This window comes from Bos mutus, chromosome 15 (genome assembly GCF_027580195.1).
Source record: "Bos mutus isolate GX-2022 chromosome 15, NWIPB_WYAK_1.1, whole genome shotgun sequence".
Taxonomy (NCBI): Eukaryota; Metazoa; Chordata; class Mammalia; order Artiodactyla; family Bovidae; genus Bos; species Bos mutus.
The window spans coordinates 78,588,154-78,604,935 of NC_091631.1; the positions used below are offsets into that span (position 1 = coordinate 78,588,154).

At 44.6% G+C, this 16,782-nt stretch overlaps 1 protein-coding gene across 1 annotated transcript; it reads right to left on the reverse strand.

Annotated features, from left to right (window-relative positions):
* Positions 1-13,899: 13,899 nt before the first annotated feature.
* On the reverse strand, positions 13,900-16,073 carry IZUMO1R (IZUMO1 receptor, JUNO). The gene is given in 5 exon segments (XM_070383119.1): positions 13,900-14,168; positions 14,300-14,435; positions 14,870-15,025; positions 15,027-15,062; positions 15,936-16,073. Coding segments are annotated over 5 exon segments (735 nt in total).
* Positions 16,074-16,782: the final 709 nt, after the last annotated feature.

A 16,782-nucleotide genomic window follows, 5' to 3' on the forward strand; every position in this document is an offset into this window, starting at 1 on the left:
ACCATAGACATCCCATAACTCATTACTGGACATTTCATTGCACTCCAGAGAGAAGAAATACAGCTCCACCCACCAGAACACCGACACAAGCTTCCCTAACCAAGAAACCTTGACAAGCCACCTGTACAAACCCACACAGAGAGAGGAAATGCCACAATAAAGAGAACTCCACAAACTGCCAGAATACAGAAAAGACACCCCAAACTCAGCAATTTAAACAAGATGAAGAGACAGAGGAATAGCCAGCAGATAAAGGAACAGGATAAATGCCCACCAAACCAAACCAAAGAGGAAGAGATAGGGAATCTACCTGATAAAGAATTTCAAATAATGATCGTGAAATTGATCCAAAATCTTGAAATCAAAATGGAATCATAGATAAATAGCTTGGAGACAAAGATTGAGAAGATGCAAGAAAGGTTTAACAAGGACCAAGAAAAAATAAAAGAGAGTCAATATAAAATGAATAATGCAATAAATGAAATTAAAAACACTCTGGAGGCAACAAATAGTAGAATAACAGAGGCAGAAGATAGGATTAGTGAATTAGAAGACAGAATGGTAGAAATAAATGAATCAGAGAGGATAAAAGAAAAACGAATTAAAAGAAATGAGGACAATCTCAGAGACCTCCAGGACAATATTAAATGCCACAACATTCGAATCATAGGGGTCCCAGAAGAAGAAGACAAAAAGAAAGACCATGAGAAAATACTTGAGGAGATAGTAGTTGAAAACTTCCCTAAAATGGGGAAGGAAATAATCACTGAAGTCCAAGAAACCCAGAGAGTCCCAAACAGGATAAACCCAAGGCAAAACACCCCAAGACACATATTAATCAAATTAACAAAGATCAAACACAAAGAACAAATATTAAAAGCAGCAAGGGAAAAACAACAAATAACACACAAGGGAATTCCCATAAGGATAACAGCTGATCTTTCAATAGAAACTCTTCAAGCCAGGAGGGAATGGCAAGACATACTTAAAGTGATGAAAGAAAATAACCTACAGCCAAGATTATTGTACCCAGCAAGGATCTCATTCAAGTATGAAGGAGAAATCAAAAGCTTCTCAGACAAGCAAAAGCTGAGAGAATTCAGCACCACCAAACCAGCTCTCCAACAAATACTAAAGGATATTCTCTAGACAGGAAACACAAAAACGGTACAATAAAGTAAATGGCAACAGGATCATACTTATCAATAATTACCTTAAATGTAAATGGGTTGAATGCCCCAACCAAAAGACAAAGACTGGCTGAATGGATACAAAAACAAGACCCCTACATATGCTGTCTACAAGAGACCCACTTCAAAACAGGGGACACATACAGACTGAAAGTGAAGGGCTGGAAAAAGATTTTCCATGCAAATAGGGACCAAAAGAAAGTAGGAGGAGCAATACTTATATCAGATAAAATAGACGTTAAAACAAAGGCTGTGAAAAGAGACAAAGATGGTCACTACATAATGATCAAAGGATCAATCCAAGAAGAAGATATAACAATTATAAATATATATGCACCCAACATGGGAGCGCTACAATATGTAAGACAAATGCTAACAAGTATGAAAGGAGAAATTAACAATAACACAATAATAGTGGGAGACTTTAATACCCCACTCACACCTATGGATAGATCAACTAAACAGAAAATTAACAAGGAAACACAAACGTTAAATGATACAATAGACCAGTTAGACCTAATTGATATCTATAGGACATTTCATCCCAAAACAATGAATTTCACCTTTTTCTCAAGCGCACATGGAACCTTCTCCAGGATAGATCACATCCTGGGCCATAAATCTAGCCTTGGTAAATTCAAAAAAATAGAAATCATTCCAAGCATCTTTTCTGACCACAATGCAGTAAGATTAGATCTCAATTACAGGAGAAAAACTATTAAAAATTCCAACATATGGAGGATGAACAACACGCTGCTGAATAATCAACAAATCACAGAAGAAATAAAAAAAGAAATAAAAATTTGCATAGAAACTAATGAAAATGAAAACGCAACAACCAAAAACCTGTGGGACACTGTAAAAGCAGTCCTAAGGGGAAGGTTCATAGCAATACAGGCATACCTCAAGAAACAAGAAAAAAGTCAAATAAGTAACCTAACCCTACACCTAAAGCAACTAGAAAAGGAAGAAATGAAGAACCCCAGGGTTAGTAGAAGGAAAGAAATCTTAAAAATTAGGGCAGAAATAAATGCAAAAGAAACAAAAGAGACCATAGCAAAAACCAACAAAGCCAAAAGCTGGTTCTTTGAAAGGATAAATAAAATTGACAAACCATTAGCCAGACTCATCAAGAAACAAAGGGAGAAAAATCAAATCAATAAAATTAGAAATGAAAATGGAGAGTTCACAACAGACAGCACAGAAATACAAAGGATCATAAGAGACTACTATCAACAATTATATGCTAATAAAATGGACAACGTGGAAGAAATGGATGAATTCTTAGAAAAGTAAAACTTTCCAAAACTGGACCAGGAAGAAATAGAAAATCTTAACAGACCCATCACAAGCACGGAAATTGAAACTGTAATCAAAAATCTTCCAGCAAACAAAAGCCCAGGTCCAGACGGCTTCACAGCTGAATTCTACCAAAAATTTAGAGAAGAGCTAACACCTATCCTGCTCAAACTCTTCCAGAAAATTGCAGAGGAAGGTAAACTTCCAAACTCATTCTATGAGGCCACCATCACCCTAATACCAAAACCTGACCAAGATCCCACAAAAAAAGAAAACCACAGGCCAATATCACTGATGAACATAGATGCAAAAATCCTTAACAAAATTCTAGCAATCAGAATCCAACAACACATTAAAAAGATCATACACCATGACCAAGTGGGCTTTATCCCAGGGATGCAAGGATTCTTCAATATCCACAAATCAATGTTATACACCACATTAACAAATTGAAAAACAAAAACCATATGATTATCTCAATAGATGCAGAGAAAGCCTTTGACAAAATTCAACACTCATTTATGATAAGAACTCTCCAGAAAGCAGGAATAGAAGGAACATACCTCAACATAATAAAAGCTATATATGACAAACCCACAGCAAACATTATCCTCAATGGTGAAAAATTGAAAGCATTTCCTCTAAAGTCAGGAACAAGACAAGGGTGCCCACTTTCACCATTACTATTCAACATAGTTTTGGAAGTTTTGGCCACAGCAATCAGAGCAGAAAAAGAAATAAAAGGAATCCAAATTGGAAAAGAAGAAGTAAAACTCTCACTGTTTGCAGATGACATGATCCTCTACATAGAAAACTCTAAAGACTCCACCAGAAAATTACTAGAACTAATCAATGATTATAGTAAAGTTGCAGGATATAAAATCAACACACAGAAATCCCTTGCATTCCTATACACTAATAATGAGAAAACAGAAAGAGAAATTAAGGAAACAATTCCATTCACCATTGCAACGGAAAGAATAAAATACTTAGGAATATATCTACCTAAAGAAACTAAAGACCTATATATAGAAAACTATAAAACACTGGTGAAAGAAATCAAAGAGGACACTAATAGATGGAGAAATATACCATGTTCATGGATTGGAAGAATTAACATAGTGAAAATGAGTATACTACCCAAAGCAATTTATAGATTCAATGCCATCCCTATCAAGCTACCAACGGTATTCTTCACAAAGCTAGAACAAATAATTCCACAGTTTGTATGGAAATACAAAAAACCTCAGATAGCCAAAGCTATCTTGAGAAAGAAGAATGGAACTGGAGGAATCAACCTACCTGACTTCAGGCTGTATTACAAAGCCACAGTTATCAAGACAGTATGGTACTGGCACAAAGACAGAAATATTGATCAATGGAACAAAATAGAAAGCCCAGAGATAAATCCACGCACATATGGACACCTTATCTTTGACAAAGGAGGCAAGAATATACAATGGATTAAAGACAATCTCTTTAACAAGCAGTGCTGGGAAAACTGGTCAACCACTTGTAAAAGAATGAAACTAGAACACTTTCTAACACCATACACAAAAATAAACTCAAAATGGATTAAAGATCTCAACGTAAGACCAGAAACTATAAAACTCCTAGAGGAGAACATAGGCAAAACACTCTCCGACATACATCACAGCAGGATCCTCTATGACCCACCTCCCAGAATATTGGGAATAAAAGCAAAAATAAACAAATGGGACCTAATTAAACTTAAAAGCTTCTGCACAACAAAGGAAACTATTAGCAAGGTGAAAAGGCAGCCTTCAGAATGGGAGAAAATAATATCAAATGAAGCAACTGACAAACAACTAATCTCAAAAATATACAAGCAACTCCTACAGCTCAACTCCAGAAAAATAAATGACCCAATGAATAAATGGGCCAAAGAACTAAATAGACATTTCTCCAAAGAAGACATACAGATGGCTAACAAACACATGAAAAGATGCTCAACATCACTCATTATCAGAGAAATGCAAATCAAAACCACTAGGAGGTACCATTTCACACCAGTAAGAATGGCTGCAATCCATAAGTCTACAAGCAATAAATGCTGGAGAGGGTGTGGAGAAAAGGGAATTCTCTTACACTGTTGGTGGGAATGCAAACTAGTACAGCCACTATGGAGAACAGTGTGGAGATTCCTTAAAAAACTGGAAATAGAACTGCCTTATGACCCAGCAATCCCACTGCTGGGCATACACACTGAGGAAACCAGAAGGGAAAGAGACACGTGTACCCCAATGTTCATCACAGCACTGTTTATTATAGCCAGGACATGGAAGCAACCTAGATGCCCATCAGCAGATGAATGGATAAGAAAGCTGTGGCACATATACGCAATGGAGTATTACTCAGACATTAAAAAGAATACATTTGAATTAGTTCTAATGAGATGGATGAAACTGGAACCTATTATACAGAGTGAAGTAAGCCAGAAAGAAAAATACCAATACAGTATACTAATGCATATATATGGAATTTAGAAAGATGGTAACAATAACCCTGTGTACGAGACAGCAAAAGAGACACTGATGTATAGATCAGTCTTATGGACTCTGTGGGAGAGGGAGAGGGTGGGGAGATTTGGGAGAATAGCATTGAAACATGAATAATATCATGTATGAAATGAGTCACCAGTCCAGGTTCGATGCATGATGCTGGATGCTTGGGGCTGGTGCACTGGGACGGCCCAGAGGGATGGTATGGGGAGGGAGGAGGGAGGAGGGTTCAGGATGGGGAACACATGTATACCTGTGGCGATTTTTGATATTTGGCAAAACTAATACAATTATGTAAAGTTTAAAAAAAAATAAAATTAGAGAAAAAAAACGAAAAATAAAAAAAAAAAATAAAAATTAAAAAAATAAAATAAAATAAATTAATTAAAAAATTAATTGGAGGCTAATTACTTTACAATATTGTGGTGGTTTTTACCATACATCAGTATGAATCAGCCATTAGTGTACATATGTCCCCCATCCTGAACCTGCCCCCCACCTCCCTCCCTATCCCATCCCTCTAGGTTGTCCCAGGGCACCGGCTTTAAGTGCCCTGCTTCATGCATCGAACTTGCACTGGTCATCTATATGGTAATATACATGTTTCAGTGCTATTCTCTCAAATCATTCCACCCTCTCCTTCTCTCACATAGTCCAAAATTCTGTTCTTTACATCTGTGTCTCTTTTCAGTTCAGTTCAGTCGCTCAGTCATGTCCAACTCTTTGAGACTCCTTGGACTGCAGCATGCCAGGCTTCCCTGTTCATCACCAACTCCTAGAGTTTACTCAAACTTATGTCCACTGAATCAGTGATGCCATCCAACCATCTCCTCCTCTGTCATCCCCTTCTCCTCCCGCCTTCAATCTTTCTAGCATTGGGGTCTTTTATGATGAGTCAGTTCTTCGCACCAGGTGGCCAAAGTATTGGAGTTGCAGCTTGAGCATCAGTCCTTCCAATGAATATTCAGGACTGATTTCCTTTAGGATGGACTGGTTGGACGTCTTTGCAGTATAAGGGACTCTCAAGAATCTTCTCCAACACCACAGTTCAAAAGCATCAGTTCTTCGGCACTCAGCTTTCTTCACAGTCCAACTCTCACATCCATACATGACTATTGGAAAAACCATAGCTTTGACTACATGGACCTTTGTCAGCAAAGTAATGTCTCTGCTTTTTAATATGCTCTCTAGGTTGGTCATAACTTTTCTTCCAAGGAGTAAGTGTCTTTTAATTCCATGGCTGCAGTCACCATCTGCAGTGAATTTGGGGCCCAAGAAATAAAGTCTGTCACTGTTTCCACTGTTTCCCCTTCTATTTGCCATGAAGTGTGATTGTAGCCATGCAAGAAGATCCAACCAGTCCATCCTAAAGGAGATCAGTCCTGGGTGTTCATTGGAAGGACTGATGTTGAAGCTGAAACTCCGATACTTTGGCCACCTCATGAGAAGAGTTGACTCATTGGAAAAGACCCTGATGCTGGAAAGGATTGAGGGCAGGAGAGGAAGGGGACGACAGAGGATGAGATGGCTGGATGGCATTGCCAACTTGATGGGCATGGATTTGGGTAGACTCTGGGAGTTGGTGATGGACAGGGAGGCCTGGCGTGCTGCAATTCATGGGGTTGAAAAGAGCTGGACACGACTGAGCGACTGAACTGAACTGAACTGATGGGACCAGATGCCATGATCTTAGTTTTCTGAATGTTGAGCTTTGAGCCAACTTTTTCACTCTCCTCTTTCACTTTCATCAGGAGGCTCTTTAGTTCTTCTTTGCTTTCTGCCATAAGGGTGGTGTCATTTGCATATCTGAGGTTATTGATATTTCTCCTGAAAATCTTGATACCAGCTTCTGCTTTTTCCAGCCAAGCATTTCTCACAATGTACTCTCTCTATAAGTTAAATAAGCAGTGTGACAGTATACAGACTTGACGGACTCCTTTCCGGATTTGGAACCAATCTTTTGTTCCATGTCCAGTTCTAACTGTTGCTTCCTGACCTGCATACAGGTTTCTCAAGAGGCAGGTCAGGTGGTCCTGGTATTCCCATCTCATGAAGAAATTTATACAGTTTGTGGTGACCCACAGTCAAAGGTTTTGGCATAGTCTGTAAAGCAGAGATAGATGCTTTTCTGGAACGCTCTTGCTTTTTCGATGATCCAACGGATGTTGGCAATTCGATCTCTGGTTCCTCTGCCTTTTCTAAATCCAGCTTGAACATCTGGAAGTTCATGGTTCATGTACTGTTGAAGCCTGGCTTGGAGAATTTTGAACATTACTTTACTAGCGTGCGAGATGAGTGCAATTGTGCATTCTTTGGCATTGCCTTTCTTTTGGATTGGAATGAAAACTGACCTTTTCCAGTCCTGTGGCCACTGCTGAGTTTTCCAAACTTGCTGGCATATTGACTGTGTCTCTTTTTCTGTTTTCCATATAGGGTCATCGTGTAACTAACTTTTAAATCAGGCACTTCTCCTATACTGTTGGTGGAAATGCAAATTGGCATAGCCACTATGGCAAACAGTATGGAGGTTCCTTAAAAAGTAAAACAAACAAACAAACAAAAAAAACAGAACAACCGTATGATCCAGCAAACCTATCCCTAATCATACCTTTCCAGAGAAAATCATACCTTTACCTCAGTGTCCACTGCAGCCAAGTACCTCAGTGTCCACTCAGTGTCATACCTGTACCTCAGTGTCCACTGTAGCCAAGACATGGAAACAACCACTGATGAATGAATGAATAAAGAAGATGTGATACATATATCCAATGGAACAGTACTCAACCACAGAGTGAAATAACGTCACTGGCAGCAACATGGATAGACCTAGAAATTATCATGCTAAGTGAAGTAAGCCAGACAAAGCAAGACAAATACCATGTGATAGGACTTAGATGTGGAATCTAAAAAAAAAGATACAAATGAATGTTTCTACAAAACAGAAATAAACCTATAGACATAGAAAACACTTATGGTTACTAAAGGAGAAAGTTGTGGGGGGGGGGGGTTGTCGGCTAAATTAGGAGTTTGGGATTAACATATACCCCCTACTATAAATAAAATAGATAACTAACAAGGACCTACTGTATAACATAGGGAACTGTATTCAATATTTTGTAATAACCTATGAGGGAAAAGAATCTGAAAGAAAAAAAAATATACATATAGATGTATGACTGAATCACTTTGCTATACTCCTGAAACAATTACAACATTATAAATCAACTGCACTTCAATGTAATCAATCACATCCCCCCAAGCTTTACTCATCTCTGGTCCAAGTACACCTTTCAAATCTTTTTTTTTTTTCTTTTTTTCTTTCAAATCTTTTGATCACATGATACCTTGCTAAATTGTCAGTTCTCTCCATAGCTCAAAAAAGTAGAAATAAGGAATAAGTAATTAACAGATAACTAGATCTCTTTCTTAGCTGCCCCTTCAGTAATCTCATGAAAAAACTGTGTGAACAAGATTATATCTAGAGGAAGAACACAGTAAGTTGACAAGCCTGCACGCAGTGGGGGATAAGGATGAGTCTCATTCCCTGTCTCAATGATTAACTGAGATTATTTCTCCTTGCCCTTTAAAAATTTTCATGAATAAGTAGAATCTTTGGAGTTGGTTTAAGTGGCACACAAATCCAATTTTCCTCAGATCTTTAGCTTTCTGATTAAAAGCAACTTTCTTTTCCACCAAAACTTGTGTCTCTCTTGGGTTGATTTTCGAATGGTGAGCAACCTGATCTGAGCTTGGTAACAATTTCACCTGTCACCTTCCAACTGTAGTGGAAGTTAGTGATCCTCCACAAGTGTTTTGTTTTGCTCTCTACATTTTTCTTAGAACTCATCTACTTCCACAGCCCTAAGTCGCACTTCCAGGAAATTCTCATCTCCAGCCTGCACCTTTCTCATTTGTCCCAAGTCAGTTATTTGATGGACATTTCCATGATGAAATCCTAACAGGATCTCCAAGCCTATTAGCAGCCTCTACCCCCTGGGAAGTCCTCTCTGTTCCTCTAGATTTTTCTTTGTAATTCATCTGTGGCAAAAACACTGCCAAAAGTGATTTCTGATTCCGTGGGAAGGTAAATCTGAGGATGAATTTAAGCAGAACAGAGGAAAGGATGGAAAATGAAAAATGGGTGATTGCTTCTGTTGGCAGGAACATTGCCCCCTTGGGACGCAAGAAGAGATGGGACACTTAAATTATCTCAAGGGCTGGAGTTGGGAAATATGATCCAGTTGGAAAGACACCAGCCTGGGACACCAGAAAAATCTCCAAATCTTAGTCCCCCCAACAGCAAAAGCAATGGGACATTGGGGGTACCTAGGCAAGGAGTCATGTTTGTGAAGCAGGTCAGTGGGGCTGGGGTTGTGAGAGGTCTGGGCAGGGACATGGTGGAAGGGGACTGGGGAAGGTGGTCACTGTTTTCAGGCAGCAGAGGAGTGGGCTGGGAACACGAGCCCAGGGATGCATGTCAGGCTTCAGTGTCTTCTGCATTCAAGGAAGTGGTTTTACTGAGGAGATTTACTAAGAAAGGAATCTTAAAGCAAGGGATGAATACCAAGGAGAATAATTTTGTTTTTTTTTTTCTTTGCCTGCTACCTACAACTCCCCAGAATTCTCCGAGGAAGGACTAGGGTAGAGTTTGCTGTCCCTGTAGTGGGAAAGTGACTGGGTTTCATCCAGTAGGAGGAATGCCCTCTGCTGTCTTCCCTACTACCCGAGAGCTACCACAGCCTGGGCTCGGGAAAGCAGTGCTCAGAAATGGCAGCGTCAGAGTCAGTTTATCTAATGCTGTTGGTTCTTTGGAGATAGTTCTCTCTCCCCCATATTTTATCTTATACCTCCTTTGTGACACTGTATACACAAGCATGGCCCAAATTTCTCTATGTGCTATCTTCCCAGTAGTTCCTGAATCTATGCTTCTCTGATCCACTGTCTCTCCTGTAGACTGAAGTAGCACCTCCTGGAGTGTTACCCACAATGAGGCTCCTATCATCTATATTTTTTATTTGATTCCCCACCTGCAAATTCCTCCTACACATTGTCCTCCACCTCCTTGTCTTTGGTTTGACCCCCCTTTTAATCTACTTATTACATAACAATGAGATTTTTTAAAAATCTGCAACTGTTGGTTCTTGAAGGTGGAATGACTTAAGTATCTTACTAAAATGATTGTTTATTTCTAAGTGTTCCCTTCCTAAGAGAATGTGAAGAAGACCAGTGAGCAACAGATTTCAGCAAATACTTAAAAGATGGAAAAGCACAGGAAAATCTGTCAGGGGGAACAGGGGTTGCCAGAAGAGGAGGAGGAGGCAGAAGGAGCTGATCCACCAGGCAGAACCTCTGGGAGGTTCTCAGTTGGCAGGCATGGGGGGCAGAGAGAGAAAGACTACATGCTCCCTCCCATGGCGACTTCTGCCCAAACCTAGAGCTCAGGAAACCCAACTTTAACCCCTGGTGTTTCGGATCCTGCAAGAGGTTCTCTCTAAAATTTAAGTTAAATTCTGGATAGTGCTGAAGTTTATATACGATGAAGTATCTGATGCTGGGACCCCAGAGAGAACCATCCTTAATCCAGCATTTGAAGGGTCTGTACTCCAATAGGGCTCCTGCCAACTCAGTCTTGAGAAACTACAAATGGACAATGGCCAGATGTATATAAAAATAGAATCCTAACTCATTATCTGCAGTAATGGGTTGAAGGCCAGAAAGCCAGCCTACTATCTATAAATCAGACTTACAGGAAGTTAGACAACTATCTTTGCAACCAACCCAAGAAGCCGAACAATAACTCTTCTAACAACCAGCTTCACATAGCCAGGACTTGACAACTAACAGCATCTCTAGTTTGTCGCTCTGCTCTCAACTGAGGACCTGTCAGTTCAATTCGATTGCTCAGTCCTGTCTGACTCTTTGCTACCCCATGGACTGCAGCAGACCAGGCTTCCCTGTCCATCAGGGACAGTCAGAGAAACAGACGACCAGTCAGAGAAAGCCAAATATACACCTCAACCAATCACGGGAGGCCCTGCTTCATTAGCCCGCCTCCAGGTTCTCCATGCCAACAGCCTCTAATCAGGGCACACCTGAAACCTCTCAAACTTTCTCCTTTGAGTCTCAGCCAAAATGCGAATAATGGTGGCTGACTCCCTTCCTATAGCAAGCTCTGACGAAAGAAACTTTGCTCATTCTTACTTGGTGAGTCTTCAGTTACTTCCAGTCAATGGCCCTCCCCATGGACCCAGAACTCCCCAGCAGCTTTGCCAGTCAGGAAAAAAGACCCACACATACAACCACGGAAGACACCTATACCAGTTGCCTAAAAAAATCAACCCAGTGCCTCATTCTTAAATACAACACACAGCCAAGGTCACTGGACACGAAGAAAGCCAGCAATACATAGGAGATTAAGATAAACAGATTGACCTTGAAGAAAATGGATCTTTCGAGACCAGAAACATGCTTTAAAAAAATTCTAATTAGATCTTCAGTGAGATTTGAGAAGATATTGTGTCCATAAAACCAAAACCAGCAGGGTTTGAAGAACAAGGGAATTAAAAAAATGTCTCCTGGAAATTAAAAATACATTTCCAAAATTAAAAAGATTGGAAGATTAAGTTGAAAAACCAACAGAATAGAGAGCAAAAGTAGTCTGGATGTGTGCCAGAAAGATAAGCCACCTCTTGCAACTTTTCTGGAACTAAATCCAGCAATAGCTAGAAGCGGATACATTTAGAGTGCACCTAAATCCAGCAGGAGCCCTGGGGTCCAGGGGCTGGCTGGGGCTGCCTGTGTTAGAGATCCTTTGACCTTTGGGTTTAGCCAAGTACATGGATGCTCTTGATTAAAAACAAGCAACTTAACTGCAAATCTGACAGCTCCACTTCACTTCACTCCTTGAAACCCAGCACCCCTCCCAATCACATATGGTGAGACAGATCAGTCTCTTTCCAGACAGGGACCTGCCAGGACCCAGCTCCCCCACCCACCCCTCCATCCCCCATCCCTGCCCCAGCCCCAGTCCACAACATACCTGGGTGTTCAGTGAGCTGGAACTTTATGGCCAGATTTGAAAGTGTGATTGAAAGTGTTAGTCCATCAGTTGTGTCCGACTCTTTGCACCTCCATGGGCTGTAGCCTCCAGGCTCCTTTGTCCATGGAATTCTCCAGGCAAGAATACTAGACTGGGTTGCCATTCCCTTTACCTGGTTTCAAAGCCACATGCTTTTGTCCTAATTTGAAAAGCGAGGGCATGAGAGTACCTCTTAAAGCTTTTGTGAGAATCAAAGGAGCTAATACCTGTGAGAAGCTTAGCAGAGCCCCAGGCACAGAGTAATCAGTAAATAGTAACCAGAACTAGTTTTCCTTTGTCTGTCTCAATTTTAACCCTACTTTGACAAATTTTTATATTTACATCTAAAATTACTAAAAAAAATAGTCATTAAACTCTCAGCTTTATTACCAAAGATACACTCTCAGACACCTCATTCAGTCCTCAATTCTTGAGAGATTTTACCTATTATACGTATTTTTGAAGCCACAATGGATTGACTGAAGAGCAATTAAAGGTCCTGCTTCATGCAGTTCATGCCTTGGGGATCTGGCTGGGTTTGGGCTCACATGTCCTTCGTGTTCTCAGTAAAGTGACCCTTTTTCACCAGGGCTCAAGCCTCACCTTTTTCGTGAGGTCGTCCTGGGACCCCCCGCCACGGCCCGGGGGTTCTGCCCACTGAAGTGCTTTGTCGCCACTGGGGCCGTCTGCCTCCTCCTCCAGATTCTGAGCACCTCACTTACAGAGCTCTCTCCATAGGTGTTAAAACTCGAGGGCCGTGCCTGTGATAGGTTTGGGCTTAAGTACCAGGAAAGCATGAGAGAGATGCAGGGTGGCATTGCCTGGTTTTCCCAACTCAACAGCAGCCTTACTAGACACTGCGCTGTATCAAGGAGAAGGTGGGGAGGCACCATCTCCACTGGGAAGGTCTGAGGGTCTGAAAGGTTCTGAGTGGGTATGTGGGCTGCCAGTCTGCTTGAAGAAGGGACGTGAAAGCCGCCTTCTCTGATCCCATTCCACCTCTTCTCTCTTGGTCTTTGCGACACGCACAGCATGAGAAGCACAGAGTCCACCCTGATAGACAGGGGACTGCGTTTTCCCCTTAAGTTAAAATCATCTGGTCCACTTTCTCATTCCGAGTCTTCAGTGAAGGTCAAAAGACTTGTCCAAAGTCATACGGAAAGTGGTAAAGACGTTAGAACTCAGGCTTCCAGCATCTCAGACCAGTGTGCTGTGATTCTGAGGTTAAAATGAAGGGGAAAGCCGAAAGCATTTGAGGCTGCCACTTTGATCCTGGCCCCCAGAATCGAGCACATGGTCTGGGTGGCCCCATGGTTCCCTTGGCTTTGGGTCTTTTGTATGGTATGTTGCTAATATTGAAGAAAGGGGAGCATTGAAAGCTTTCTCACCAGAGGTGTTGTAAGGATATAGCAGGAGGGCCTGGCATGTATTAAGAAGTTTATTATCCTTAGGAAAGTGACAACCAACTTGGAGAGGTCACTACAGCTGGGGTCACACTGAAGGAAAGGTGGGTGCTGTTTTGTTGGAGACATCATGGTGGGAGGGGAGGCCAGGGCGGTCCCCCTCAGCTTTGCTGGGAGAGGGGGGGCGTGCACTGGGTAAGAAGGGCCTGGGACCCCGCATCCAAGTCCCCCGCCTTAAGACAGGAGGGGCTGGTGTCTGGTTCCTTCCTGGCCCCCAGCTGACTTCCAGGCCAGAGAGGCCCAGCAAAGCAAACTTGAAGGGACTGAAAGGAGGTCCCAAGGAAGGAGGTTGCTGCGGCCGGGCGGGCTGGGGCGGCGCAGGAGAGGGTGTGGGAGGAAGGGGGCTCTCAGGAGAGGAGAGGCAGGAGCAGAGGGAAGGCCAGGAGCCCGGGGCAGCGCGCCCAGGAGCGCGCGGGGCTGGCGAAGCGGCGGGCCACTTCCGCGTTGGGGTTGCCCCGGGCGGGTTCGAACCACTTCTGCAGACACTGCCCACTGCCCCTGCGCTCAGGGCTCGCCCTGAAGGAGCCGCTCCAGATCCTCTCACACAGGTCGGCGGGCGTAGGGAAGTGGTGCGGGAAGGGGCGGCAGGGCTCCCACTCGGGGCAGCGGGGCTTCCCTGCGGGGGCCAGGCGCAGGCCACTCAGCTATTCCCGTCCGCGCGGCCCCGGGACTTGCCCTGGGGGAGACCCAAGCTTGCATCTGCCTGGGGGAGGGGGGCCCTCCCGGGCACTGCCTAGCCTCACTTACCCCGACTCCAGGCCCAGCCGCCAAGCCAGTTGGACTTGCAGGTGTGGGAGGTGCGGCAGTCTGCCCACCAGCGCTCACAGTCCTCCAGGCACAGGGGCGCGTCCAGAACCCGCTCCGCCTGCCAGCGTGGGTCCACCTGAGTGCCGCGCAGCAAGAGGCAGAACTGTCAGAGCATCAGTTTGAAGACTGTCTACAGCTACAGTGATAGTTGGGTCAGATACCACCGGGACATATTCTCTTAACATCGCTAAATATTTTACAAATGAGAAAAACGAGGCTAGAGAGTTTGCACACGACTCTGTTCCTACAGACAGGAGAGGAGACCCAGTGCCTCCATCCTTCTGTTCTCCCTTGACCGCTTTCCCCGCAGGCAGTTCCCTAGGGTCAGAGGGAACTTCTCCGTCCTTCTCTCCAGCGGCAGCCTCTTGACTCTGCTCTTGTCCATAGCTGTCTGTTAGCGTCTTGGAGCTGAGCCTCTTAGGCACTCTGATGGATGTCAGGTGGCCCCTGATGGACGTGCGCCTCCCTCCCCGCTCCCCGTTCCCCCACCCCCAGCCCACCTCTTCCCACCTGCTGGATCCAAGGCCCCAGGTTGGGGGAGCACTGGTAGAAGCAGATGGCCTGGAGGAAGTGCCTCTGGCAGTCAGGCATCATTAGTCCGCAGTGAACCAGGCTGAAGTTGTAGAGCAGAGACACATCCAGGTGTGCTTCCCAGCTCGTGCTGGCTGGCTGTGCAGCAGGCGTTGTCCTTCCAGGGGATGCACTGAGCACAGACCAAGACACAAAAGCCATGGGGAGAAGGGGCAAGGGGGCAATGAGCAAGTGGGTCAGAAAGGTAAAGCCATCTGCTCGAAGAGGACCTCGCAAGTGGGATAGGCCAGTGTCCAAGGGGTGGAAGGAATGCTGATCATTTGTCAGTGTCCTCAGTCATGTCTGAGTCTTTGTGACCCCATGCACTGTAGCCTGCCAGGCTCCTCTGCCCATGGAATTTTCCAGGCAAGAATCCTGGAGTGGGTTGCCATTTTCTACTCCAGTTTGTCAGTATTCACACCCAAAGGATGCCTGGGCACTGGCCTCCCTGCCACAGACTGCATGTCCTCTAGGGACAGGGCTTTCAAGGTCTCAGACCCTGGTGGGGGGGCAGCGGGGAACCTAAGACCCTTGGAAATGTGGGATTGCACTAGAGGAGGGCGCCTGTAGCCGAGAAGGGCTCACAGGAGCATGCCAGCCCTAGTCCTCAGCCCTCATCCCTGTCAGTCGCCTTTAGGAACTTGGGGAGGAGTCCCTTAGGTCTTATTTTTTCCCCAGGGCCTGCTGGTGGGGGGGGCAGAGGAGGCGAGCCTTGCTTGTTGGAATCTAGGCTGACCACTGATGAGTCTCTGGGATCACCATCTGCCCCGACTCCCTGAGTGGCCAGGCAGCTCAGGGATGGAAACGTTGAATCAGTCGGCATTTATGGTCTCAAAGGTCATAACCCCCCTCCAGTGGGGCCTTTGCCCACATCTCTGTCTCTTGAACCAAACGATTCAAGATGGACAGGGGTTCAGAAACCCTCTTGGCTTTTGTGTCTCTTCCCTGATCTGCCAAAGCAGTGCCCATCCCTCCCCGACCCCCACACCAGGGCTGGCCTCCATACCTCCTCATAGAGCTCAGCCTCCGGGCCGGGCTCTGGCTTGTGGGGCTTGGCATTCATGCAGACATTGAGCAGCTCATGCCCAGTGCACGTGGGGGGCACTGCCCACAGCCCCAACAGGAGCCGCCACCACCACCCCATGGCCTGCCACAGAGAAGAGCCCCGCTGTGATGGGCAGAACCCCTCACTCCACACCCTGTCACCCCCAGAGCCAGCATGGGCTTCAAGCTTCCCTCAGACTCCATGACACTTGGGCTGCTTCTAGGACCTTTATCTGAGGCAGCATCATGAATGTCTCATCCCAACAAAGTTCCCAACAATGTCCAGACACTGAAGCAGGCCAGGGAGGGAAGAGACCAGCCCCAAGGTGAGGGAGTGTTGGGGTGGACTGGCTCCAGCTTTCCTGGGGACCTTCCCCAGCCCTTCTCCACATGGAGGCAGCCTTTCTAACTAGATGACATACGGGCTGGGAATTCAGAGCTCCGACCTTGGGTGAGTAACTAAACACACACTCAGTAGGCAGACTCTTCATGGGGCCAAGGATGCAGTAGGACTGGCTAGTATGGCGAATGCAGTCCTAACCCAACTCTAGCCCCTCTGGGAGGTCCCCTCCAGGCCCATAGCTTCTAGAGTTCCTTCTGGGCAGAGTCCTTTCCTCTCGAGCAGTGAGGGATCAGCCTCTACCATCCCCAAGTCATCACAAACCCGGCTTGAGTATGGGGTTGGGGAGCCAGGCACCCGGCAGCACTGCTGGCATCTCGGAGCAGGGAGCATGCCCAGGTGTGAGCCACTGGGCGTCTTCTACATGCAAAGCCACATCCTGTCACTGGGACGAGGAGGCTGGCTTTTC